The sequence below is a fragment of the Agelaius tricolor genome, unplaced genomic scaffold (assembly GCF_023055355.1).
Source record: "Agelaius tricolor isolate 1412-34295 unplaced genomic scaffold, bAgeTri1.0.p SCAF_9, whole genome shotgun sequence".
In the NCBI taxonomy this organism is placed as follows: domain Eukaryota; kingdom Metazoa; phylum Chordata; class Aves; order Passeriformes; family Icteridae; genus Agelaius; species Agelaius tricolor.
Window position 1 is genome coordinate 15,106,603 of NW_027269269.1, and position 27,884 is coordinate 15,134,486.

General features: G+C 42.8%; 2 protein-coding genes across 9 annotated transcripts; one reads left to right on the top strand and one right to left on the bottom strand.

Moving 5' to 3' along the window:
• Positions 1-202: 202 nt before the first annotated feature.
• Positions 203-19,128, top strand: ANKRD42 (ankyrin repeat domain 42). 7 transcript variants are annotated; one of them, XM_071432831.1, is made up of 14 exons: positions 203-507; positions 1,148-2,165; positions 2,557-2,720; positions 4,236-4,343; positions 4,659-4,778; positions 5,411-5,546; positions 8,380-8,580; positions 8,914-9,039; positions 10,723-10,828; positions 11,630-11,805; positions 12,243-12,369; positions 14,948-15,092; positions 16,282-16,401; positions 18,656-19,128. In XM_071432831.1, exons 2-14 carry the CDS (start codon positions 2,147-2,149, stop codon positions 18,686-18,688), a joined length of 1,581 nt encoding a protein of 526 aa, XP_071288932.1. In that variant the 5' UTR covers positions 203-507; positions 1,148-2,146; the 3' UTR covers positions 18,689-19,128. The 7 variants fall into 7 exon arrangements, 6 of the variants coding, with proteins under 6 accessions (XP_071288932.1, XP_071288933.1, XP_071288936.1 ...); XM_071432832.1 differs by having other exon boundaries at positions 2,012-2,165; XM_071432830.1 differs by lacking the exon at positions 203-507 and having other exon boundaries at positions 524-1,266; positions 2,012-2,165.
• On the bottom strand, positions 17,240-27,884 carry CCDC90B (coiled-coil domain containing 90B). Of its 2 annotated transcripts, none has more exons than XM_071432836.1 (9): positions 27,754-27,884; positions 25,827-25,946; positions 23,152-23,255; positions 21,743-21,844; positions 21,066-21,107; positions 20,915-20,986; positions 20,779-20,832; positions 19,733-19,847; positions 17,240-18,587 (listed from the first exon to the last, which is right to left on the bottom strand). In XM_071432836.1, exons 1-9 carry the CDS (start codon positions 27,845-27,847, stop codon positions 18,532-18,534), a joined length of 759 nt encoding a protein of 252 aa, XP_071288937.1. In that variant the 5' UTR covers positions 27,848-27,884; the 3' UTR covers positions 17,240-18,531. The 2 variants fall into 2 exon arrangements, with proteins under 2 accessions (XP_071288937.1, XP_071288938.1); XM_071432837.1 differs by lacking the exon at positions 27,754-27,884 and adding an exon at positions 27,552-27,747.

Here is a 27,884-nt window from a genome sequence, read left to right on the forward strand (position 1 = left end):
AAATACAGTGTCCTTTTTTTCCCCCCCATCAAAGGAACCCGGCTTACCCCCAGGGTACCAGCTAGTTTTGACTAAGGGAACTGGGGAGCAGGATCGCGTCGCTGCAGAAAGAAATGAGGGTTAAAGGTTCCCACAACGTGACCGGAGTCAGATCATCTGGAGCACAAGCTGGTTCAGTACTTGCTCAGAGCATCACTGGCGGGGTTCCGAGATGAGAATTGGTTCTTGTTACATTTCTCGTGGGGATCAATCGCCGTGCCGGCTGCAGCCCAGGGCCGCCGGAAGGTGCACAACGGCCCGAACAGCTGCAGCGGAGCCCGCGCGGCAGGGCCGGGCCGGGCCCGGCCCCTCCCGCCATTTTCCGCCGCGGGAGGGCGAGCCCGGGGCCCATGGCAACGCCGGGGAGGGAGCAGCAGCAGCAGCAGCAGCAGCTGGAGGGAGCGCTCCAGGCGACAGCGGCGAGCTGCCGGCCCTCTCGCAAGGGGCGGCTGTGCCCCGCTCCAGCCGGTGAGACCGCCCCGCCCGCCCCTCCTCCGCCTGCTCCTCCTCCGCCTGCTCCTTCCCCCGTCCCCTCGCCGCGGGCGGCCCAGTGGCGCGGGGCGGGACGGGCTCTCCCGAACCCCGGGTCTGTGGCAGGGGCTCCGCCGGCATACACACGCAGCACTGAGCAGGCTCCATAGCCACCAAAAGCGCAGGGAAAGGCGGTGTTTGGCGCCGGCCGGCCGCACCCTCCCCATGCCCCAGGCCTGGCAGCTCCGCCTCCGCCCGGCGGGACGCGCTGGGCCGGGCCGGGCCGGGCCGGCGGCTCCCGCGGCCCTGGGGCTGCTCCCAAAGCCGAGCTCCGGGGGTTGGGTTTGTGTGTTACGGAAACATCGCAACACCTAAATTGTGCCTTTCCCTATTCCGAGCCATATCCTTCTTCACTTAATCTCTTTAACTGGATTTTGGGCAGGTACCGATCTCAAAGTGCTTACTGAATTCTTTCTGCAAAGTTTTGTCCCAGAACATTGAACGAGTGTTTGGTGACAATTTTTGGTAAAAAAAAAAAAAAAAAAATTGCGCTAGAATTATGGAGCCTGCCCTTCTCTTTGAACATCAATGTGTCTTCTTACAGAATTGATATTAACAGCTTTTTTCTGAGCTTCAGTGCCAGGCTGCTGCCTTTGTCCTGTGCCCAGAAGCCAGGGCAGCCACCCACCCTTGGCATTCGTCTCCATGCAGTAGGACGTATCCAGAGCGAGAGGGGAGACAAAATTATTTCTGCTGGTGGGCCTTGTTGTTTGCTTTTTCTCTGGGTTAAGGGGGAAAAAAAATAAAAGTTGCCTTGAACTTGCTGTACCGAAACATTGTGTTAAACACATTAGAACTTTGCCGAGCAGTGTAATCGGCCTGCCCTGCCTGTGATGTTGTGTAATTCGGCTGAAGTCTGTAACCCTCACTTGGTATAATGAGCAATTTCTTCCTTGGGGGAAAATTATGTCGTGGTGAAACTGTTCTTCAAAATAACCCAAACAACTCAAACCTCAAAACATGAACTAGATGACCTCTTGAGGCCCCTTCTCGCTGGATTTATTCTGTGTTTCTGTGCTGCTGCTGTTTGTTTGTACAGTGTTTTGCAGGATGGAGTCCTGGTTTTGAAGTTTTCTAGGCTTTGTGCAGGGCAGTGATGCAGCCTGCCAAGCTGGGGAGGTGGAGGCGGGGTGAGACAGAGGCACAGGACCTAAACCCTGTGTTACAGCACACACAGGGTGTGTTACTGTCAGGCTGGAGTGCTGGAGCTTCACTCATCCCCTCCTCTCTGTGGCAACCCCAAATCTGCCCAAGCTCTACTATCACACTGCAGATAACGTGAAAACAGGCACTGGTAAACTGCAGAGGATGTTTTTAATTATATCTAGTGTTTTTTTTCAAATATGACAAACACGTGCAATATCTCTTTTATAGTTTTTATTATTTTTTTACCTTGAATTGTGTAACAGTGTTAACTGCCACTACCATTTCATCTCCACAGGCAGAGGAACTGAGGAACTAATACCTTGAGACCTTCAGTTTTATGCTTTCTTGACTTGCTAAACAGTAGCCCAATTCTTCAGGACTTCCAGCAGTGTGAAATGTAATCAGTGTGTTGGTGCATTTTGGTACTGGAATGATGACTACTGCAGAAGGTGAATACTAATTGGTTTAGGTTCCTTTCATGTTTGGTGATCTGAAGTTAGCCCCCTTGGCCATTAGATCTACTTACATCTCATATTTCTGTTTACAAGTTTTGTCAAGGTACCAAGATGTTGCAAGGGGTTTGGATATGTAATTCTTATTGTTTCCAATCTTGTAGTTAATCAGTGGAAAGGCCTAAAGGGAGAACACAGGTCATTTGATACCATGGCCTGGTGACAGAAGATTTTTTTTTTCTTTTGTACTACTGCTTCTACATTTAGAGTTTGATTCTGTGCCATGAATGTCAAATCTGATATTTTTTTGATTCATCACACATTCTCTATCTCTTAAATGTTGCTGATTTAAGCAGTGGACTAATGCCCTTTCATTACTCCTCACTAGTTGTCAAGAAGAAGGAAAATTACACTAGTGTGCACGAAGCAGTGAAAGCTGGGGATGTAGAACAGCTTGCATCGATGATAAGAAGTGGAGCCAGTATTAATGAGGTGGATGTAGTTCACAAATTCACACCCTTGCAGTGTGCTGCCCACTCAGGAAGTCTGGAGGTAAAGCATTACCTTAGTGTACAGGCATAGCTATAGTTCCTGTTTCCTTCTTTGGGAGAGGCTGAACACAACATTGCTTTGATCAGACTGAATCAATAATCTCTACCCGTTTTTCTTATTAAATATATTCACCAAAGGCAGAAGTACAGGATTTTGGATTTTATTTTTTTTCTTTCTGAAGACCCAGGCAATTTACTTAATCAACTTTGCCATATTTTACAAAATCGTTGTGTTTCTTACTCTGAGTAAAATCTGCCTTATAGCCCCCCTTTCAGACTCCTGACCTTCTTTTGTCTCTATTGCATTTTCTCCTTCTCTTGACACACCTAGAAAACCCTGTAGGATGTGTAAAATGTTCTAAAGGCGACTGAAACAGGTGAGAAGTGACATGAAAATATATTTATTCTGCTTACCAGTGCCCCATGCATCATTCTCCATAGAATTAGTCCTAATACACTTTATTTTTATAAATGAAAATGTTGAATAATGGTAGAGAAATCAGCAAGTGATTGCATCAATATTTTAAACTTCCAGAAGGACTGAACTGCTGTGTTCAGCACAACATTCTCCTACTTCTTGCAGCCTCCTTGTTCATTGTCCATGGCAGTCTAAACTTGAAGCAGCAAGGCCATCCATGTCCCAAAAGAAAAAGCGTGAAGTTCTTGCTAGACTCAAGAATTGCTAAATGCAGAGCTGCTTCTAGAATGTAGAGACACTGTCATGAAAATGCTAATGTCAGCCCCAAAGCCAGATTGGTTACCTTCCCCTTCTGCCTCTCTAAGTTCTGCCATTTTTCATGTGACTCTCCTACTTTGCAATCAGTCTGTTAGACTTTATTGAATTATCTGTCATCTGTTTGTCAGTAAGCTCCTTGGCAGAAATAGTGGAGGAAGCTGTAAGATGGCCTGAAAGAAGATAATAAATCATAATAATATATAATAAAAAGTTCTAACTGTTCCTCTAGCTGTCTTTGAATAGTTCATAAAGCTTTCCATTGCAAGCAATGATATCTGCTGGAAAAAGATGAATAAAACAAAACTAGGCCATGGAAGGATGAGAAGAGATATGGGATTACATATGCCTAAAAAGCCTAATAAATTAAATGAGGCTTTAAATTTAGTATGTGATCTTTTTCCTGCCAGTAATTTTAGCTGGAATTCATGTGAGCATGTTTGCATTGTTTTTTCCAATGCTTTTACCTCATGCCATAAGAATACTCTCACAGATTACATTTTAAATCTGGAAGAGTAAAATGATAAAGTCATACTGTAACATTGATGCTAGGATCTGAATTTGTTGGTTATTTGCACATTTTGTACCCTTGGGTGAAACCTGGAAAGTATAACTTACCCATAACTTCCTAATTCACAAATACCTGTTTAAGGCATGCTCTGGGATCTCCTATTTCCATAAGGAAGTATTCCAGCACTGTTTTGAAATGTAACTGTGATGGATGGATGGATTCTAGCTGAAATGGGAGCAGTTAAATAGGAAGCCTTTGGTTTTGTTGAGCAGTGCCTGCAGTGGCTGCTGTGGCATGGAGCTGACACCGCACGCGTGACCGTGAGAGGCTGGACTGCGGCTCACCTGGCGGCCATCCGAGGGCAGGATGCCTGCATGCAGGTACTGCAAATACTCTCAGGCAAGAGTTACTAGGGCACACCTTAACACTGGACAAATTCATTATGAAGATCAGCTGAGGGAGCTCCTCAGGGACCTATGAGTAGCTCATTTGATGTCCTGACATGTCAAATTAAGTTAGTCATTTTCAGAGCAGAGCACTCATTTGTGCTGTCTGTGCAATCAGATCTGTTTTGTGCAATACCGGACCCCTGAGGTCAGCCCAGAGTTATCCTGCTGGTCATCATGCACCATCCTTCTAGGAAATGTTTGCTTTTTCAGCTTGTGAAATGCACGTGTGCTTTGCATTTCTTTCAGGCCCTGTTACAGAGCGGAGCGGACGCAGCGGCTCGGGACGAGCGCGGCTGCACGGCCTCGCACCTGGCCGCAGCCCACGGGCACTCGTACACGCTGCAGAGCCTGCTGCGCACGGGGGCGGTGAGACTCCTGCCGGCAGGCCTGCTGCACTGCCAGAGCCCGGCAGCCTCTCCCGAGCCAACCTCTCCCGAGCTTGAACCGACATTTAGGGCTGGAGATTAATTACTGGGGGGGGGGGGGGGGGGAATTTATTCCGTGGGTAAATTTCCCGTTGTTTAGATTGTGATATACATTTAGGGACATGATCAAAAAATGTGGAGAGAATCAATAATGTGAGTAAATCACCTTCTGCTGAGGATGTCATTAAATGAGCATCACGTGCTGGGGTGATGGTAATTTTTTGCAGTTCTAAAAATCTTCTATAGTAAAGGAGACATAAACTTAAAAAAGGGAAAATTAGCCCAGATGCATATTTAAGGAATAATGACCAATGCAGATCACTATGATGATAAAAACATATCTAAAAATGCACCTTTTCTAAGTGTATTAAGTAAAAGCAAGAACCTGTGAACAGTACCTGTCGTGAAGCTAGCTGGAACTGCGTATAATGCATGAACTTTGAAAAACGTTATCTGGTTTGATTTAAATAATTTAAATTATTTAAACAATGAACAGCGGATTTCCATATATAAAATTTGTCTTGTGTCCTAGGATTCAGAAGTGAATGAATTAACTTGCTACTTTCATTTTAGGATGTAAATGTTTCAGACAGGAATGACTGGAAACCTGTTCATTATGCTGCTTTTCACGGTCGCTTGGGGTGTTTGCAGCTTCTTGTTCGATGGGGAGCGTGTGTAGATGATGTGGATAACAATGGAAACCTTCCAGGTATATCAGGATAAATCCTATGTTTTTAAACCTTTAGTTTACAGTTGCGAAATGTGATGATTGAGCAAATTATAACTAATGCACAGCAGCAGCATTTGCTATTTGATTCCATGCAATCCACATAGATAGCCCATTTTTTCCAAAGTGTTACTGTTGGTGACAGTATCCCATTCACTTCCTGCTGCTGCTAGCAAGGATGAGTTCACAAATGCTGGTATGTGGAGCAGGCTGAGCCTGATTGGGAGCAGGTGAACAGCATCTCCTGCGTGTGTGATGGAGCTTGTGTGCCAGTGGAGGTCGCAGGAGAAGGATAGGTGGAGGGGGAGGTAGTTTCAGCTGCTATGTGCTACTCTTGACTTGGTGCCAGTGTGATGAGGTTCTGGTGTGTTTGCATGCAAGTTTTTGTATCCCATTGTTTCTTAACTGATTTTGTGAAACAGTTGTTTTCATTTTCCTGTGATTTCTTCATCTTGATTTCTGGAATACTGCTTTTTCTGGATTATCTGTAATTTATTTTCATAATTATCAGTGCATTCACTTCAGCACAAAAATTTGCCAGTGATTGTTCCTTGCTTTTTGTATTTTCTCCAGTATCCCTCTCCCTAACATACCACTGTCTCAATATCCTCTGTAAGCTCAATGGTATTGTTCCTGTCTTGAATTCTTCTTGCATCCTTTTCATTTTAGCATTTTCCTTCTTATGGTTTGTCGCATTATTTGTTCCAAAGAGCATATGTTTTTCTCTATAACTTGTACAGAGTTATCTTTATAAATCCCTTCTTAAAATCTTTTACCCTCTACTAAGGACTACTTACCTAGGAAACAGATAGCCATGCTGTGTTTTGCAAACCTGGGGCTTCTTAAAGGATGTGAGGCTGCTGCATCCCAGCAGGACAACATCTGGTGCATTAGCAATAAGGGGTCATGATGTGAGGCACCCTGGGGGCAGCATGGAAGGCAGCTTTATTTGCATTTGGGAACACTTCCCTGATAACAGACTTCTGTGGAGAGAAAGCAGATGTCAGCACAGTTCTACTTAAATGCTCTGTATAAAATGGTTAGTAGAAAACTGCTTTTGTTGTGTTTTGGCATCTACAGAAGCTTGATCTTCCAACCTTTGATGTGTTTCATTTGATCATATTATCTTCCAAATGAAAGAGGATATTTTGGAACAAGGCTAGTAACAGATTAGTAGAAGTACTGTGCAAACCAGCTTGTTGTCTGCTTGTGTAACAGAAGTGAACTTAAATTATCTTTACATGCTTCAGCTTCAAGATTAGCTGAACTGTGCAATAATTTTTCCTAAGAGAATACTGGAAGAAATTTTTTGAGGTTGCAGTGCCAGGCACCTGAAACTTAGAACCTGGCTGCATCTTTTGTATATGTATGTTACAGCAAGGGGTCTAACTATCTTTGCTACTTTCCTTGTCAATATTTTGGAAGAAAAAAAAATTCTGTGGCTCATTCAATGTACAGAATGGGCTGTGCTTATTAACTGAACATTTCAATTTGCTTTCTCTCTATTCATTTTTGGGCCACTTCCCTGCTTCTTTTATTGCTCACTAGTTAAACCTATTCTAAATATTTTTCACAGACACAATTTCTTGGCTGGTGGCTTTGAAAAGAGTGAATATTGTTAGTCCAATTTTATAAAAGACAAGATGAAACACAGAGAAAATCTGTTACCGACAGGTTTTAGGTATCTGAAAACGGATTCGTAAGGGTTGAGTCAGTTTTTCACTAGCTGACTTACCTTTAGCATGGTACCCTTCTTTTCCCTTCTCCCTGAGAACCTAACTCACTGACTAAAATTCAGTCAATGGCAAAAACTGCCCTTATTTCAGTGAAGCTCAGATTTTAAACTGTCATGGGTACAGAGGTATTGTCATCTTGCTGTAAAACCATTGTCCATAGCCTTTTAGAGCAATTATGCTCTGGAAAGCTGTGGATGGTTTGGTTTGCTATAGAGAACTTGTATGTGCCAAAAATGAATTGACATGGGTTTTTTGGGTCCTGGGCCCATTGTTTGTTGATTATGAAGATAGTGAGATTCTTATCTGGAGACAAACTAATACTTTTGCCTCTAGAACATCAGCCAGCTGTTACAGAGCAATTTTCATGGAGTGAGAGATCATAATAAGCATTTATTTGGCAAGTTCTTCTCATTAATGGGATTAGAGGATATTACTTATGTCAAATGAGTCAGCATGTGTTTGGTACCTCTTACTTTGTTGTAGGCCCAGCACTGCAGTAATATTAAGTAAGTAAACCTCTGCATAGCCTAAAGGTCAGGTGAGGAATGTACCTTCAAATATTTTGTCCAGTGAAGCACCTATCACTGTCCTCATTTTATGGATGAGGTAACCGAGGGTGTGTTGAACTTTTTTGTGGTGGCACAGGAGAGGCTAAAGCAGAAATGGCCTTAGCTCCTAATCAAGGACACTGCTTGCTGTCCCCCCTATGAGGAGTATCCCTGGGACAGCAGGGTCAGCGGGATCCGTGTTCCTGGGGAGGTGAGGCCCAGCAGTGCACTCTCTGAGCTAGGATTTGGTGCTCTGCTGGGAGTCTGTTCTGTCTCCTGCAGTCGGCTCCACCAGGGAATCATCATGGCAGATCCCATCCTTGGCAGCTTTACCTCCTTTGCCTAGAGCTGAACTCTGTCCTGGGTGGAGCTGAACATCTGCAGTTCAGCTGAGGCTGCTCTTCCCCTTGTGCAGTGTTGGATGGCTCACGTGCTGCTAGATGAGCCAACTCTAACCAGTGGTGGGAGCATTGCTTTCTCAGTGGGCAGCAGGGCTCAGCTCTAGCACCCTTTGTTTCATTTGTGCTGTAGCACATCTGGCAGCAGTGGAAGGACACTTGCATTGCTTTAAGTTCTTGCTCAGGAAAATGGCCAGTGTCACACACACTCTGAAAGCCAGGAATGACCACGGAGAGACTCCAAGGGACTTGGCTGAACGGTTCTACAAAGATAATATTCTGCAATATATCGATGGTGTGGAAAAAGAGGAGGAACATCCAGAGACACAGGAAGGTGAGTATGGATTAAGATACACTTAAAAAAAGCATTATGTGTAATTCTGCAGAAGTACACAAAGGTGTACTTGTTATTTCAGGTCTGTGAAATTAATCTCTTAACTGTATGAGATGCCTGTAGCTGTAACTAAGACATGTTTAGTCAAGTGTCTGGTGAGCGCTGCTGGTTACACAGTTGCATTTCAGCTGATTAAGGAGCATTATCCTTGCTACCTCTGAAGTGTCCATACATAATTTGCTATGAGAGAGAGAGGTGAGCTGTGAGACAAATACCAGCATGTTCAATAGAACTGCTGGCATCTGCTTGGAAACATGTGCCTTTCATTTTCAGTTTTAGCTTTCCCAGCTCATGATGCTGCTTTCAGTGGGGACTTGTTAGTGGTTAGAAGCCTAGTAAGAAGTGGAGTAATCAACATTAATGAGCGAGACGATAAGGGATCCACTCTCCTGCACAAAGGTCAGTAAATATGATCTGTGCTTCAGCTTGTTACTCTTTGTTGCTGATTCATTTACTTTGTTTTTCAAGTGGCTGCTTATTGGATAAACTTAATGAAAAACAGCATCTTATTTCTTGAGGGCTTGGAAAGGGAACCTCGAACCCCATATTTTGTAATGTATGTGTGCGTGGGTCACTTTAAAAATAATATAACCAAGCTCAAGTCAAGGAAAAAGAGCTTACAATGAAGAGAAATCAGCATCTAAACTGAAAACCAAATAGCTCTGACATTTATTTACTACTTGTATATCAATATCATGTCAGGTTTGTTGGAATTAATCCTGATTTTCAGTGACAGAGAAAGAACAGATCAAGCACATGAATTCCAGCTCTGAGTGATAAGCAAGGCTGTATTCTAGATATAAAAGTTTTTAATTTTCACTTAATTTAATGTAACTAAATAGTTTTGATTTTTTTTTTTTAATCAGGCAAGATGTGGCTTTTAGAAACATCTGGCTGGCTAAGTATAAGAATGATCTGTACTGTGGCCTAGCCTTTATTTACTGAACACATCAGTACTGTGGGGATATGTTGTAAAAACCACAACAAAGTCATTTGGTAGGATGCTGTGAAGAAAGGTAAACTTCTGGTTGGCACTTTGGCATGTAGTGGACTGCTGGCATTACAGAAAAAATGGTTCTTTTGTGTTTGGGGTTTCACAGTATTATCTGAAAGAAGAAACAAAAGACAAAAGAAAGAGGGAAGCATTTTTGTAATATGCTTTTAACACATTTCCTACATTTCTTTTTGACTAGATATATAGTAGAATTTTTAAAAACATAATTGAGGTTCTTATTAAAATAACTGATATGTAGGTATTTTAAAATCCCACTTTCTTTTCTTGGAATTATGCTAACCTACAGTTGTTTCATCCCCAGTGTTTCCATGCTGATGTTGTAACTTCATTTCCTTATCTCAGTAAGAAAACAAATATAAAAAATATCCACTGGGGAGTGCTGTCAAGAAATGGATTTTTTCTTCCTTGAGAAAATCAATGTACAGTTTCATCTAGACTTGCCAAGTACCATCTTCCATAGATGAGACATTGTTCCTGGCACCACGTGGTGGGAGCAGTGGCCATGGCACATCATATGAGTAGGGTTGTGTTAGGATGCTGCTGAGAGGTGCTGCCTTGAGTGTCTGCCCCAAGAAATGCTGTACCTTTAGCTCCAGCACAAAGTCCTGCTTGTCTCTCCTAAGACAGCAGCAGACACCCCAGGCTGGGGCAGCCAGCTGTGTCTGACCCCTGGGAGCCCAAAGCCAGGGAGAGGTGGCAGCACCTGGCTGCCAAACTGTGGCATGCAGGCCTTTCTTACTAGGGTAGCAGTTATTTGTGTGTCTTGTGCTCTGTACATGAGACTTGGCAAGTTTAGTTTAGCTTGTGTTCAGCAAGAGCTGCCAGTGCATTTCTAGAACTAGAAAGAGTCACCAACCACACTGCAGTGCAATGCTCTGCCCCAAAACTCTGTACCCAAGTGATTGTCAGCATCTTGACACAGAGGCTCCTCTTGAAACAGTATCTCCCTTGTGGTGTCTTAGTGAACCCAATCTCTGACTTGCCAAATAATGGCAAGAGGAGGACATTTTAGGTTTGAAACACTTCAGTTGTATATAATTGACTTGTGTATGCCTTCCTTCCCTTAGCTGCTGAACAGGGGCATATCCATTGCTTACAGTGGTTGGTTGAAATGGGAGCTGACTGTGACATTACAAATGATGCTGGAGAGACTCCAAAGGATGTAGCCAAGAGGTAGCAGTACATATCCTGTAGCTCTGACACTTATTTACTTACTATATGTGTATCAATATCATATCAGCTTTGTTGGAATTAATCCTGATTTTCAGTGATGGAGAAAGAACAGATCAAGCCCATGAATTCCAGCTCTGAGTGATAAGCAAGGCTTTATCGTAGCTATAATATTGTAACTATAAAAGGTTTTAATTTTCACTTAATTTAAGTTTCTTTTTAGTGAGGTCAGACACAAAAGAGGAAAACTAGCTTGTGGCCAGATTTCTCTTCACAGAGTAAAGCAAGGCACAACTTCCCAAGGATTTTCTGGGATTCACATTCTCTGAACCTCAGAGAAAGGAAAAACAATTCTTATCTCATTTACTGCTCCTGTGTTTTAGAACAAGTAGAATGCATTGTAGAAAATTTTTCTCCCTTCGTTGGGGGTTGCCTGTCTCCAATACTAGCTCATTTGCCAGAGGACAGTTTTGAGCCCTTATGCTCACAGTTTGCTATACAAAGTAAATGAGAAGTAGCAGAGGCCAGCTGCTTTTTGCATTAATAAAAATAATGCAGATTCTGATGAAATTCAATTAAGAAACCCTGCAAAGGAAAGAGATGGCTCTCATGTCGGAGCCATTGCCATAAGATTCCATTGAGGAAGAACTCATGCCATAACAATACTACAAAAAGCAGATAGATAATTTTAGTGTGTGTCTAGTCTTCCTTTAGTTCTGAAACCCCTCTGATAAATGGGAACATGGGCAGTGTGAGAGTTTCTACCACACGTGTTTTTCCAGATTTTAACTGTTCTCTGTGCAGATTTGGCCATCTGGCAGCTGTGGAACTGTTGACACCAAGAACTGGAAACAGTAACTCTAGTGATGAAGAACTAGATGCAAGCAACATCGAGTTTTTTGAAACACATGGTGTGGAAGGGAGTACAGATAGCAAAGAAGATTTAACTCTGGATGAAGCAGAGAAAAGGAATGCACGGGGTAAGCACTCTATCTCCATCACTCCTTGTTTACAAAAGTTGTTATCAAGACATTATAGTCCTAACTAGAAGTCCCAGCCAACTGTTCTGATCTTTTTGTTATAAGATGAGATGGTTGACAGGATATCTGTAATACTGAGCATTGAAACAAATTGTGGAATATTAGAAAGCAAGCAGAAGGCAATCAGATTATAATTGTCACGCCATTTTAATCCATGTTGGTGCAACAGTGGATTAAAATGGTGTGACAATTATAATCTGATTGTGTGATTGCTATTTGTTTTTGACATCTGCTTGCTGTGTGGGTGTCAGGTGTAGCTCAGTGTTTGCTGAGCAGTGTGACTTCTGCTCATTTGCTTGTGAGACTGTTTTCCAGACTATTGGATTTCAGCATGACTGTCTTCTTGCATTTAACCTACCTGGAGAACTGTCTTACAGTAAGGGCCTATCACAAGATTAAAGAACTTCAGAGACTTCTAGAAATTGCCTACAGCAACTACAGACAGCTGGGGGGAATAACTGAAGAGGAGAAGAAGATGAGAAAAGAAGAAAGGAAAGTTGAGAAGTAAGGTCATTCTGCCCTGCTAATGTTTAACTCTGTGAGGCCCATTTTAAATCCTCCTCTAAAGCTGTTTTACACTCAAATTTGCATTTGGCCATTTTGTCTTTTCCACTTACCAACTTCAACCAGGCCAAAATAAATGAACTGCAGCAATTTGTCTGGCCATTTCTAAACTTCTACCACCAGGATCAGCCCCACAACACAAGTGCTTGATAGGTCCGTGATTCTTGTGTGAGATCATCTGTTCAGTCTTCAGGTTTTTCTGCAGATGTGTGGAGTAGGTCTGATAGTTTCTGGCTGTTTTGTTTCCTCTGAGGATGCCCAAGACATGTATGCCCTTCAGGAAATCTGAAAATAGGCAAAAGTCTTAGCATGGCTTGGATGGAAGAGCACATACAGAAGAGATTATTCAGTGACCTGCTAACCTTTCTGTTCATTGGCAATATGTTTCTGTGCTCAAGAAAGGATTAGCTTGTATCCAGACTACAGGAAAAGACTACCAGCAAACCTGCCCTTGCATGTAAAGCATTGTTCATAAGATATAATTCTCAATGTCTCCATCAAATCCAATGGTTCTGTTAGGTTGGTCAGGTGATTTGATGGACAGACTGTCTACATTTCAAAGAAAAGTCTATCAAAGATTTAGAGACTTAACAATACTGCAGCCTCCAAAGACAGGCCTGTCTCGACCTCTGCCTGTCAAATATTTGGCTACCCTTTGTTCTCAGTCTCTGTAGATAACCACCCCCATCATGTGTTTGGGCCAGCCCAAACCACTGTCTTTATTTGGTCACTGTCTGGGGGGCTTATACACCATCAAGAAGACAACAGACTTAGCGGTTGATCTGGAGCAGACAATAGGTGTCACAGATTGCAATTAAGTACTTTGTTTTACAGCCATATCTGAGCCAGGAAACTGAGGTCAGGATTTCTTCTGGTTCCAGGTCACTCTTTGACTCAGCTTATACTGAAAGTCCATCTTGCTTAACTTGATATGTATACAATAGGTAACAGACACCTCTGGCTGAGTTAGTTATCATGAGCTCCTTTTTCAACTTCTTGGAGAGGTGTAGGCACTTCCAGGGCATAATTAGACATGTACTTCAGGATGAGACTGATCACTTCTAGAAGTGTCTCTCCTGGTTTTAGAGGAGGGTGACAAGCTTAGGTGTTGATGCCCACATTGAAAGGTCAGAGCAATCTGGTTTCAATGATGGAAAAGTCACTGTTGACTACTGACAGACAGGAAAGTTCATTTTGGATAGAGCAGCTGCTCAAAAACTAACAATGTTTATTAGAAGGCTCTGCTGGCACTCTTTAAGGGGTGTTGCTTTCTCTGGCATGTATGGCTAAATTAGAAAAATTGTGAGGTTCTCTGAAGGGTTTCTCCCACCTGTCAAGGCTAGAAAGCATCCCTAGACCCAAACTATTCTTTTGAAAAGAAATGGGGCTTGTCAGAATACCTGCCTACCTATCTCAGAGTACCTATCTGTAGATAAACCCCAAGGTGCTTGTATTATAGGCCAGAAAACCTCATTATTGATAAAATACTTAATGACAACACCATTTTGCTAGATGAAAAGCAGGAGTTGCCACTTGGGAAGGCCACTGTAGCAGATTTTGAAGATTTCTGCTTTAGTCCAGGTTTTTTGGCTATAGGAGGCCTGGTGTGAATCACTTCACAGTGCTTTGACCAGGGTTCGTTGCAGGAAAGTGTCACCATGGGTGTGCCACACAGTTTGGGAGCTGTGTCTCTTTAACTGGAAGCATAGAAGAAGTCAGCTGTCCCCTGAGCGCAGGCCATTCTTGCAGTGGCAGTAAGGCTGACTGGTAGCTCAAAAGGACCTGAGTCAGGAATTCTCACTCTGGGAAACAGGGAAACATGGTAGGTCTTGCTGAGAGCTTTCCTCCTGTGCTGTTTGAATGCATAGGGCAGGTATCTCCTCTTTCCTTTTACTGATCTTCCATCCTTGTAGCTGGGATAATTCATCCTGATATATGAGAGAGCCAGCTCAACTCCAGAGACTCAGTTTATGTGTGAATTACGTGTCAGCTAAACAGTTCCAGGAATCTCAAATAATTTAGGAGCCCTTGAGGGTGTAACCAGTGAGATCTTGTGCAACTGTGTATAAGCCAGTCATGCAAGCTGTCATCTGAGTATTTCTCATCTGTGCCTATGCCAATCAATAGGAAGGGTGTAGAAGCACCAGATGTGATTGAGAAAGCTGCCCCTGACCTTTCCAGAATGCTGCCGGCTTTGTGCTTTTTCTCTGTTTCATAATAACTTCGTGGTTGCTTGGGCACTTCTCCCTTCTCCCTCCCCCGCAGCTGGGGCTTGGCCGGGTGGCAGGCAGCGCGGCCCGGGCTCGGTGTGCGGGCAGACGGCTCCATCTCGTGGTGCCATGGCGCTGAGCACCGCTGGCAGCCGAGGAAGGACAGCTGCTGCTCAGCGCTGTCCCCAAGGCTCTGGAGCTTTCTGCGTGTCTGCCCTGGTCCCTGGCAAAGGCACTGCGCCACGTGGAGCAGCCGGGGCAGGGCTGGATGTACTTCATGCTCTGCTTGTCTCCTTCGCTTTTGGCAGGGCTGTGAGGGAGCTGGAGGCGCAGCTGGAGTATGAGCGAGTCAGGCGGGAGAAGCTGGAGAGCCAGCTGGATGATTACCGTGCTGAGATAAACCAGCTCCGAGAGGGCCGCGGGAAAACCCGCACCGCCTCTGCCGCCTCCGTGGTGAGTGCCACACCAGCTCCCCGGGCGGGGCACAGAGGCCCCTGCCTGCTGCTTCTGTGTGTTTGTTCCCTCTATTAGAGGGCACAGTCTAGAGAAAATGTGCTAAAGCTTTCGCCTCGGGACGCTGGAGTGAGCAGAGTGACCCTTGTCTGGCCTTGACAGTGTCTCTGCTGTGAAAGGGTATCAGTTTCTTTCTGTACCCTGGCAGAAAAGCACTGCCATTCTTCATCTTAATGTTCACCTAAGGAGTGGGCTGATCCCCAGTGCTTCCCTACTGCATAGCCAGTGACTGGCAGTTCCCCTTGGCTCAGTCAGACCTGGTGTCTGGGACTCGAATGGTGCTTCAGGAGAGGTGTCACCACCTAAAGGGCCGCCCAGCCTGCACGGCTGTAAAGATTGCTACCATGGGTCCCCAGAGTGGGACAAATTCAATAACAGGGACGTGATCCATGTCACAGTGTCTGGAGTCAGTCAGGCATACTGAATAAGAGCCCAAGATCTCATAGAAAATTTATGGAGAGAATTCAGTCTGTTTGGGAAAGGAACAGTACGTGCAGCACTAGGAGTTCTCAGACAGAGGTTCTATTTTGAATTAAAAATTAAGCTCTTTTTATATGATAGAGACCTAAGAGGAAAGAGGACACCAACACTGCAAGCAGCCAGTAGGTGATGATACTTATTTTTTACTTTTCACCTGTACAATAGATGGCAATAGATGATGGTGCTTCTATTCTTTCAGAGCATTTTTTATTTCCCAGACTATTTTCCACCTTTTCAGTCAATTGCCTCTGCAGTCCTTTGTTTTTGTGCTTCTTGGTGGAATCTCAGGCTCTGAATACTAGCTGCCACAGCTGTATTTCAGAGGCCAGCTGCACTTTTTCAAGGATGTTTCTGCTTCTCAGCCTTGTGATTGCCAGGCTGGCAAACATTTCTCTGTCAATATTTTTCATTAGGTAGTTTTTGGTTTTGGTAATTTTCCATATCTAACCAAGCAGCCTTTCTGTCTGAGTGACTGCTACAGCCAAGAGAGCTTCAAGTCTCACACTACTGTGCTGCCATCCCATGCCCCAGGACTGTGCTCTGCCCTCACCTTCAATCTGAACACAGTATTCTGTGGTTACTCCCAGATGTGGATTTTCACATCCTTCCAGTGGTTCCTGTTTAATGGCTGCAGTATTCTTTGTTTCAGGAAGCTGAGACAATGGCCAAGTCTTGCAAAGATGAAAATAAAGAAGCAGTCAGCCTGCAGCCCAGGAGGAGTGCAACTACACTGAGAAACGAACCTCAAAGGAGGGGCAGCAGACTGGAGGTACAAAAGCAATATTCCAGATAATGCAAAGTGTTTGCACAGCCCAGCTCTATAGATGAGCTGTGGGTCTCTACTTTTTAAAAACACTGAACTGTTTTTAGTTCTCTAGTTCTCTGGCCTAACAACAAGAAAGTCACAGGCCCTCATAATTCTGAGGAAAGTATCTCCATTCACTGGTCTATTTTGTACTGCCACCTTAGGATGGCAAAAGTGCACATTACCTCCTAGCATATTCAGTGTGGAAGCTGAATAGTGGATGAGAGAATTACTCCTCAGCTGTAGAGAAGTGCCAGGCCCCTTGATTGCCATCTTTAGTCATTCCTAAAGAAGGCAGGAAGCCACTCCTTTGTGAGGTTTCAGCTGACCTGCAGCAGTCAGTCTCAGGGCCTGACTCAGGGCTGAAGGGTTTACTAAGTTATGGGGTAGCTTGTGATTAGAAATTGCAACCCCGACCTCTCCTACATACCTAAAAACCATTAAATGACTACACATATAAAAGCTTTTCTGTCAGCTGTATGCTACTGTGAAATTATTTTCCCTCTGGAACCCTCATTTTGAGACTTAGAAGAGAATTATTTTAGTATGTCAGTCTTGGTCCATCCTCTCCTTAGTACCAAAGAAAACTGCATCTCTGAGAATTTCAAAGATACTGAAAAATAAAAATCCATGGTTTTGTGTACACCATGAAGGAGAGGCATGCTGACTTAACAGCCTTGCATCAAGAGCCTGGTTCTTGGTGTGTAAAATGATGGTGGTGACAAGCTGCAATAGATGAGCTATTTCCTGCATCACCATTGGTGCTAAACTTTCATGCAGAAATTGTCAGCCAGACAGCAAATATAAGAAATTAATTTTATTTTCTTGAATGAAGATGATAAATAATTTAATGCGGAGAATGTAAGAATTGGCAGAATACCAGCAAGTTCAACTGTAAACAGAATAAAACAGTGATGAAAAAAAATTGCCAGTACTCAATACTACAACAGTCCTTAGCCCATAAAAGGCCTATTTTTACTTCAAAGTTAATCCAGAAAGACTTAAAAAAATTATTATTATACTGAAAGAATCAAACCAAGCATATGCATTTGTACTCAACAAAATGGAACCGCTTCACTTTTGGAAGGCATCCCCTTGTGTTGTAACTGCAACAGGAACGGTCAAGTCCTTGCAGAAGGCAGAGTGGTCACGAGGGTCAGTGTGTCCCATGGGATTGCAAAAACCCCTGAAGGAGGGGGGAGGAGGATCACCACCACCACCCTGGCACCACTGATATTCTGAGTATTTCCGTATTAAAAGCCAGATGCTATGCCCAGAAAACATGGGCAGGTTTCTTGGAAATTCTCTGCAGTACTTGAGGGGGGAAGTTAAGAGCATTTATCTGCCCCAGGGCTGCACACAGCTGCTGGGAGTGGAGGCATTTCCCCTTGGAAAGGCAAAGACAGAGAAGTTTTCCCATTCTTTGGACCTCTGGGCGTACAGAAATTGCCGGAGATACTAACAAAAATCTATAGAGATATTTTATACACGAGATTTTGAATTTAAATCAGTTTTCAAGGAAAAAAAAAAAGTTTCTTTAGTAAAGGCCCTGGAGTGTGTTTTTACATATGTAGATTAAAAAACCAAAGGGACAAGCTTCAATTCATCAAAAAAGTGAGGAACAGACTGGAGGCAAAATCCTGAACCTATGTTAAAGAATAATTTACTTGGATCAGATTAGGTAGTTTGAAGTCTGATATTAGCATCCTCATACTGGGAACTCTAATTTGGGAATTGTATTCCCATTTCTACAGTATATAAAATGTTTAATATTTCCATTCTCAAAGGAGCTGAGAGTGAGAATTTTCCAGAAAGAAAACAAATTCAATTCTAAAAGATACTAGGAAACTTTCTGGTATAGCATAAGAAATACTCTGAAATAAATACAGTATTGAATAGGAGGCAAGGAAATATTACTATTTGGCTACTTCCCCCCAATTATTTTGATCTTTAGTGTGTGTGTTAACATATTCAGAAAATATTTCTATTGTACAGTAAGAATATCAAAACCAAAAGGTGCCAAGGTTATTGTCAAAGTGCTGTTGCCTGGTTGGCCTTTTCTGTCTGTATTTAGTGCAGTCATTCCATGTAGATCTATTTCCAGAACCTGTAAAACCCCAGTGCTATTGCTAGGCAAGTGAACACTGAGGCTGTTAAAAACAAAACAAAACAAAAAAGAGATAATTAGCTGAATGCTGTTGTACCACTTTATCCATAGAAGAAATCAGCTGCAAACAGATGGAGGAATTAACAACTGTAGAGCAGAGCCTCCTAAACCTCCCAGATTGCTGCAGGTGTGACAGAACAATTCCAGAAGCCAATGGCTGGACTCAGGTGCCGTACCCTGCACAGCAGCAGCAGTGCTGAGATGGGAGGCCCAATGCAGCAGCCTGAGGAGCCACGTTTCCAGAGACACATCCCAACAACTATGCTGGATGCCTCAGAGCACCACAGGCTACAGGGGCTTGTACTACTGTCACCCAGCTACTGGAAACCGCACTGCAGGAGAGCTGCCTGCACAAGGCTCACGTTAGACACCCCAAATTTCCCATGGAACCAAAATGACAATGAATTTGAAAATGAGCTGTCAAACACAACAGCACTCCTGAAACCTGACAAGTTGTCTTTTGGATTTGTTACACTGCTGTTTCAATTAGTGTTAGAATAAAGCTAATTACATTTGCCTTTGAACTTATTCTCACTTCCAAATACAATGCATTACTCTCTTTTTATCCAGCTCCTACACAATAAAAACTTCATTGGTTATGTACATATTGAGAAGACTAATCTCAAATTATGTTTTTGAACAAGCAGAAATTTGTTCTGCTCGGCAGGGGAAAAATACAAGTCCTGCCATACAGAAACTGTGTGTCCGTGAAGTTTCCTTAGGAGGCAGAACTGGTCACTCTCAGACGAGTCCTGAATGACAGAAAACCTTCAGGTAAATGACTTCACCAAAACTTCTGAAGGAACTCCATCACACCAATAGCTGCTACAGCAAGCAGAGGTACTGTCAAACTGGGTAAGGTATTTAGACTTTTAATTTTTTTTTTAACCATGTCTATATTCGTCCTAATCCCAGTTCTGGGCACAATCCTAGTCCCATGGTGGCATGCTCCCACCTCTTCTGTGTTCTCTGTCACATTTCTTCCAGCTGGAGGAGGAAAGGGAGAGCTCCTCCACCCAATCCTAGTTGCCTACTGCTACAGCTACCCTCATTTAGCATATACTCCTAAACAAAATTTTATACAGCCGCAACCCAGTACCAGTACTCACCTCCTTGCCTGTCACATACCTGCCAAATAGCGAATGGTATCAAGTTTATTTGATTCCATGAGTGTTTTTAAGGAAGCTATTTCAGTGTCAATTTTATTACTGATTTCTGAGATAATACTGTTGGTATTTGCATCCTGAAATATTAAAAGACAGCATATATTTGACAATGGTCTCTAGCCCCTTCAGCTTTCCAAAGCTGAACTAAAATACCATGCTACCAGAAACAAGAATATTTCCAACCTATCACTGCTAGGAGACATTAGAAGACAGAGCAACTGGCTTCATACAATCTAGAAAGATTGCTGAAGGGATAGAGACAGTGAAAGAGAAAACTTCAATGATCATAGAATCACAGACTGGCTTGGGTTGGAAGGGACCTTAAAGAGCATCTCATTCCAACCCCCCTGCCATGGGCAGGGAGCCCCTTCCAGTCTGGCCTTGAACATTGCCATGGATGGGGAGTCCACAGCCTCTCTGGGAACCTGTGCCACTGTCTTGCCACCCTCATGACAGAGTTTTGTCTCTGATGTGCCACTGCCTCCTGAAGGAGACACTGGCACATCAGAGCCAAAGAACAGTATCAAAGCACACAGAACAGTATTCCTGCATTTTTGAAAAACAAAGGTTTAAGCATTCACAAGGCATATCGCAAAAATGGAAGATATGCTCAAGATGGGACATGGTCCCTCTTCAGCCCCCTAGACTCTGGTGTCCTCTAGCAGCTTCAGGACTTCCAGCCCTTGAATTGCTTGGCTGTAGGCACCTGCACCATCCCTGTGATACAGCTCATCAGTTAACACTGGGAAAAAGGAAGCATGACAGCTCACATCCCAGCTGTGCCAGCCTGCAACAGTACTTGGGAAGTGAGGGACAAGGCTGGAATGCCTCCCTCTGCTGACTGGAGTTTAGTGTGAATCCCAAAGGCAAGAAACACCTGCAACAGCCCTGAGTGATAGAGCCTGGCCTTTTGCTTTACCATACCCACAAACCTATTAGCTTTCACCAAAGTTTGGGGTTTACAGAACTTGCAATGCATAACTATATCCTGCTTTGCTCAATACTTACTTTTTTATGAAACTCTGTAGTTGCTTCCATCAGTTTCCTCTCCTGATCTGTAAACTGTGGATAAAAGATAACATCACAGCTATAGCAACAGAAACACAACACAAAGCTAATAAGGGCATCTCACAGATCAACTCACCATATCTGTCACCCTGCTCCTCTCCAGGTTTATGTCTAGCTTGCTGTCAGCTCGGATTTTGCTGGTTTCAGTCTTTAAAACAAATTAAGATTATGAAAATAGCTACTTATTCTCCCTAATGGGAGTGTGTAGGTAATTGCTGTTTACTTACCATTAGCTGCTGTTTAACTTGATCTAATTCAATTTTCATTTTCTAAGGGCAGAGGAGAAAAAAAAAATTTTTAAAAATTCAGGAAACTTAAGCAAATTAATCAGTGATGTAAGTGTTATCACTGCATCCATCCAATTATTCTTTCTCCATTTTTCCTCCCAATGGGGCAATTTGTTCTTGATTAAATATCCTAGCTAATGTGTTCAGATGTACAGGCATATATAATCTGCTGGGAATTTTGTTCAAAAGAAAGGATTTATTTTGTAACAATGACGATCTTGTTATTCTGAGTCTAAAGACAGCAGAAAAATACCAAAATACCATGAAGTAAAAGCAAAATATGTCTCAATCACCAAATTAATTAAATTGTTGCAAAACAATGGCTGACTCCTCTACCTGCACTATATGGTTAATGGCCAGAAGCTAGCAGTTACCCTTAAATAAAAGTACAGAAGCTGAAAAAATGTACCTATCTTAGAATCCTTTACAGAAGATCTGAGCATGTCATAGCAAGTGAAATATATTTTTACGTGATCTCTGAAGTTGTAACATACAGACTCTTCAATTCCAATTACAGAATTACTTTTACATTTATATTTTGTTCCACAAAACTGTACATCAGGTAAAACACAACAAATACTGCAATTAAAATGCTTAATGAAAATATATATTAGTACCTCATTCTCTGCTCTCAAGTTAGCAAATTCACTTTTCTCCAGGATGACCATATCTTTTCGAATGGAGTCCAAATGTGCCATTACTTGCTGTAAAGTTATTTCCTTTGAGAAATAAAACATGCCATTGATTAAGGTGCACTCTTTCTGACAAGTAAAGAAAAATGCTTAGGTCTGAAATGATGAAATTAGCTACTGCAAAGCCCAAAAGTGGGGAATCTCTCTAACAAGAATGTGACAGAAACAGACAATTTAATACCAGCAATTTATTTGAAAGACTCAAGAGTTTTGTGCTTTTTCTGTTGCTTTAATTCACCAAGTCTGAACTTAAGCAAAAAGGCCAGAGGTGTCAGTCCAAGTAGCAATAAAATGAAATAGACCTGAAACTACAAGTCCCTCCTGCAGTCTCTTCCACTTTCAATGAACATTCAGTAGCCTCAGAAGCATTAATTGTACATCTGAATGCAGCTCTTACTAAGCACTTGCATTTCTTGCCTACAAACTCATTGAAAGCCAAAGACTTAATGAGTATCATACTGCCAGCTTCCAAGTCTGATGGACAGAACTGAAACACTGCTAGAAAGCACTGAGAAAAGCCTTCCCGGGGTTTGAACTAACAAGTTCAGAATTCAACCACTACATATAAACACAGGAAGAAACCCAAACCAGAAAATAAAAGAAGAAACTCAGAATTTTAAAATGCTGAAAGCAATACTCCTTCACCCAGCATATGGAAATTACCCTACTATTTAGCATGGAAAAAGACACATTGCTGTGCGATTCTCTGATGCACAGTGATTGTTTTGGTCATTGCTCCAGAAGGTTGTGCAAGCTGAAATTATGTGCTATTCTTCTTTAATTACTTAATGTAATTAAGCATTCATTGCTATTTTATTTCAACTCCTGAGCCTTTCTTCTAACAGTAAGATTTTTATCTTACTGGCATTTACTTGTAATAAAAGTTGTCTAACTTTTTTTCCCCCTTCTAAATCTCAGAAGAAAACAAGAACTTCTGTCTCTGTAATTTTCTTTCATCAAAACGAAAACTTTTCTTTTTGGAAATCCTATTACATGCAAAACATTCCTAAACAGAATTTTCATGGAATTGCATTAGGCAGAAACACTGTTTTTTAGAGTGTAGTCAGTATTGATAATGAATATTTTAAGATGGTACGAGGCATATTATCTCCTCAGTGTAAATGCAACCAAAGTTTTCCCAGGAATTGTAAAAACTTCATTGTGTTCAATGAAGTAGTCAGACTTCAGTGGCAGCTGGTCAGGGCCTATAACCTTCTGTTAAAATCCTGAGTGAAACTTAGGAAAACCTGGCACAGTGAAGCGTTTATAGTACTAGAGAGAGCTGCTCACTTAAGATGCACACATGAGCCTTCATAGCACAGAGGAGTTTTTACCTGCTGGGCCTGCGTAACCATGTCCTTGTAGACGGTGTCTAAGCTGACATTGGACAGGGTTATCAACGCTGACACGATGGTCTGTGCCTGCTCCTTCCCAAAGCCTAGGGGACAATTGAAGGATGACAAGTGAAGGTGGCATTAAAAATCTGGATAAGGAGCAAGACACACTCAAGTGTCACAGCAAACCACAGCGACACATTCACACAATGACTGGGAACTGAGAGCCAGGAGCCAGGCACTGCGACTCCAGCTAGAAAAAACAAACTTAATGCTGCAAAAATCTGAAGCACAGCACCTTTTAATATACTGAAAGTCTAGACATGCAGCTGAAAGAAAGACCAAATTTCTTCACACAAGATCCATTCATTCATGCATTATAAAAATAATTTAGCAAAACTTTACTTCATAATGAACTTTCACAAATTCTGTTTAAATCAAACTTACCTTGAGCTACAAAGCATGGACTCTATAGAATAATAACAAGTAATTCTGCATATATTGGAACTGTCCTGCAGAGACAGGAACATATGCAAGACTGATTTTTAAACTGCTGCATCCATTGCCTGCAGAATGAACTCAAACTGGGATTTTTGCTTTCTGATGATAAAAAGTACATTTTGTCTGTAGCTTGATGTAAATTTGATATGTTACAGATGATGTGTAGTGAATAATGGGGAAGAAAAATTGCTCTCACTTTAGCTGTTCAAGTGCTGAGAGCTTTTGCCTTAGAAATTTATTTCCAGCAATCTCACTGATATGTTGTGTTTCAACTACCCCATTTTATAAAATGGGCTAAATTAACATTGAAAAATGCTTTCTAGGCACATTATTTAGAGGACTATGCCACTGCACCCTTCTAAAATACTGGTACTGTCCAGGTGCACCACTGGTTTACATGTCTAAAAAAGCTACACATGCTTTATGACAGCTTCCTTCCACTACAAAGTGTGATAGTATTGCTTCAGTTTCTCTGAATTTTCAGGGTTACTTAAGCTCTTGCCAATTCCTTATGTTGCTCTTCCTCCACAGAAAGAAATGATTTTGTTTTGTGAAAGTTTAGAAAATGAAGAAAAATATATATATAAGCAAGAGATTGAAGCCTGAAAACTGCCTAAAGCTTGGGAAAAACTAAAATGGCTCTCTTACTTTTGTGGTTTTACCTATACAGACCTGTCACTGTGGTAGAAGCATTTGTAGAAGTTATAGAACAAATTAAACTGAATAACAACTGGCACCAGACTTCACCCCACAAGCTCTAAAGGAACTTGAAGAAGAAATAGCTGAATCAGTTCCTGGGACAAGTCACATTTCACAGCCTACTGTGGTTTCCCATGGACTGGAAAATAACAGTGCCAGTTTTAAAAAACAGTTCTAGAGAGATGTAGGGAAGTACAGGCTGTCGAGTCTGACAAGCATGAAAAAACCCTCATAGTTAGCAGACTACTGTAAGTCTTTTAACTACTAACACATATTATTATTATTGGACCCAAATAGTGGAAACAATCCTAACCTCTGACTGTAAAAGTTTCTACTGTCACTTGGGATTTTAAAAGATAGTTGCTAGTCTGATGAAGACATCAGCTCAAAGCTCAGCAGGGATGAATAAAGCAAACCAAACCCTTTGAATTACTAGGAAAAAGAACAGAGAACATTACAGATGCAACATTTACTATGCAAATCCATAGGACATTCAATTGTCAAGTAATGCCAGCACTGTTCCCTGAAAACATGAAATGGAATGTAATGTGACAGAAGCAGACAATATTAACAGAAGGGCATCGTGAATAATCAAAAATATGGAAAATCTACTGCTTCAGGAAAAATGCAACAAGCTAGGATTCTTCTCTTTGGAAAATAATGGGGCAATATGACAGAAGTTTGCATAATCATGAGTGACATGAGAGATTAAATGTTCACTCCTTCCCACAGAAGAGCTGAGTGGGCATCAAATTCACCTCACAGATGCCAGATTCTGCATAAACAGAACATGCAGATGTCTGAAGTTCCATAAGGAAGGATGTTCTGGATAATAATCAGTTTATAGTGGCTCAGGGACTGCATAAACTTGTGAGAAGATTTGCATTGAAGGTTACTAAAACTCTCAACTGATTTAAAATACCTCCAGGGCGACAAACTGGAAACTTGGAAAGTACAAGGGGATGTGTGACATACATCTGCCCTGCTGAAACACTGCTCTGCCTGGAGAGTTACGCCAGGGCTGGATGGAGCCTTTATCTGACTTCAGCCAGTCTCACTCACTACAGAAGAGTGGGCATTGAGAATGTATCACAGCACCATGCTGCTGAAAATATTCCTCATTGGGAAAAAATCCTTCAGTTATTCTTAGCAGGCCAGTGGAAGGAATTTTTTGAAAAGCTTCATTTTTGCTATAGAAGTCTTTAACTGTTACTTCACATTTGTTACCTGTGTTGTGTTCCTCAGCTGGAAGACACCACAGGAACCTGCCTACAGCTACAGATGAGGTAAATCTAATGTCCCAGTTGCTTGTATGGCACACCATCAGATGCCTCTCCCTCAGCAGCCTCCTCAAGAGGCTGCCAAGACATTTTACAGCACTGGGTACTGGCACTCTGGGGAAACTGGCAGCACTCAAAGTCACACTACTTAATATTAAAAGTTTTCCTTTGAATTACTTATCTGATTTCACTTACCATGGGCTTCCAGATCCTGCACTAAAGCATGGGTATCAAAGGTCACCTTCCTCTGCTCCAGGGGAGTGATATCAACTCTTCTGACATCATATGACTTCCTAACAAACGTGGCAGCAAAACCTGGAAATAACCAAAGATGCCTTAATCTTACTTGATTGGCTTCTCATACAGTACACTAATTTTAATTTCTTTCATCACAGAAAAGCTTCATGGATGTTGCAACAAAAAGCTGGGTTACAGCACACACCAGAAACCATCGTCACTTTTCCACAGAGAATTTACACTAAACAGGACTTACAGATCTGTCTGAAGTGTGTTCATGTAGCTGGGCAACAGACAAGCATCCTGATACAGCACAAATAACCCCCACAGCCAACTGGTCTATAATATTTGGGAAACATCACTTAGATAATTTTCATACTTGTAGCACACTGAATGACTTTATGCAGTTAAGCATTCGTTGGTGTTTTATTTAAATTGCTGAGCCTTAACTCCAACAGCTTTTTATTTTATGACAGAATGGTTTGGTTTGGAAGGGACCTTAAAGATCAACTAGTTCCAACCCCCCTGCCATGAGCAGGGCCATCTTCCACCAGACCAGGATGGTCAATGCCCCATCCAGCCTGGCCTTGAACACTTCCAGGGATGGGGCATCCACAGCTTCTCTGGGCAGCCTGTGCCAGAGCCTCAGCACCTTCACAGTAAAGAATTTCTTCTTTATATCTAATCCAAATACCCCATTTTCAGTGGCTTCTGTGAACATAAAGCTACAATTAAAAAAAAGATATATGCAAGTCTTATTTTCATGATGAATCAATTTCTTGGTTCACCAGAAAAGTAACTGGGCAGTACAGGGATACGATGTTTGTATCCAATACCTCAGAGATTGGGAATACCTAATCTCTAAAGAGGCATTAGTTAACCTCAGGTATTAGTTAAAAATCCACTTTATTTATGAGGCGTCCTCCCACAAGCAGGTTTCACTACTTCTCCTACTTTTATTTCAAGCATATTATTTCTCTTCACCTGATGTTTGTGTGGCTTCACATATTACAGATTCTGCTCTGATTAATTCTTTGTTATCTAAGCAGCCCTGTTACTTCTTAATCTGTTTATTTGAAACTATATGCATTGCTGGCTCTCTGCCTTAACCAAATTGTTCTCTGTCTTATCCAGATTTTTACTCAAAAGCTTTATAACATTTAAAGAACAGGGAATTTATAATTTTGTGCTGCTACCAGATAAATCAAGTTATGTGCTATCCTACAAATACTATAAAGATCTGGCTATAACTAAACCAGGCACAGCACGGTATTATAAATGACAATATTAGAGTTAAGATGCACCAAATGCTATATACAAATAATGAAAACCAACTGAAGAACATAGTTTTTATGGAGCTGTCCCACCTTTTAAACGCACAGCTCTTGTCTTCTAAACGCATAGGTGGATTTTTTCATTGGGTTGAACAGCTACACTGCACAGACACTGTCTCAAAAAAGCTGATATTACAGTTCTGGCTGCTCGCCACGCTGCTCTTGGCCCCACTGCTCCACTCCTGCAGTCTCGACTGGATGCTCGTGTCCCAGCCGGGAGCTGCGGAAACCACTCCCCAGACCCGTACCCCAGACATCTGTGGGTGACGCCCTCCGCACCCCGGTAACTCCATCTGCCCCGAGCACCCCCGACAGCCCTGTACACGCCTCTCCCGCCCGCGGAACTCACCCCTTGCTCCAGCCCCGAGGGAAGGCGCTCAGCGCTCCCTCACACAGCGCCTCAGGGTCGGGCCCCGCGGCCGCTCCTACACCCGAGTCCGGCCACCGCCCTGCGCAGCCCCAGCGCCGCTCACACACACAGCCCGGGCTCACCCGACACCGGCAGCCACCCACCCCGAGGGGCCACAGCACGGCGCTGCGGCGCCTCTCACCTCTGTGAGGAGCCGGGGGCAGCCGAGCCGGCATCGGGAGCAGGAGCGGGCCGACCCAGGCGCGGAAGGCACCGCTGCTCCCGGCGCCCCTCATGGCGCCCCGGCCCTCCGCTTCCGCTCGCTCACTGCCG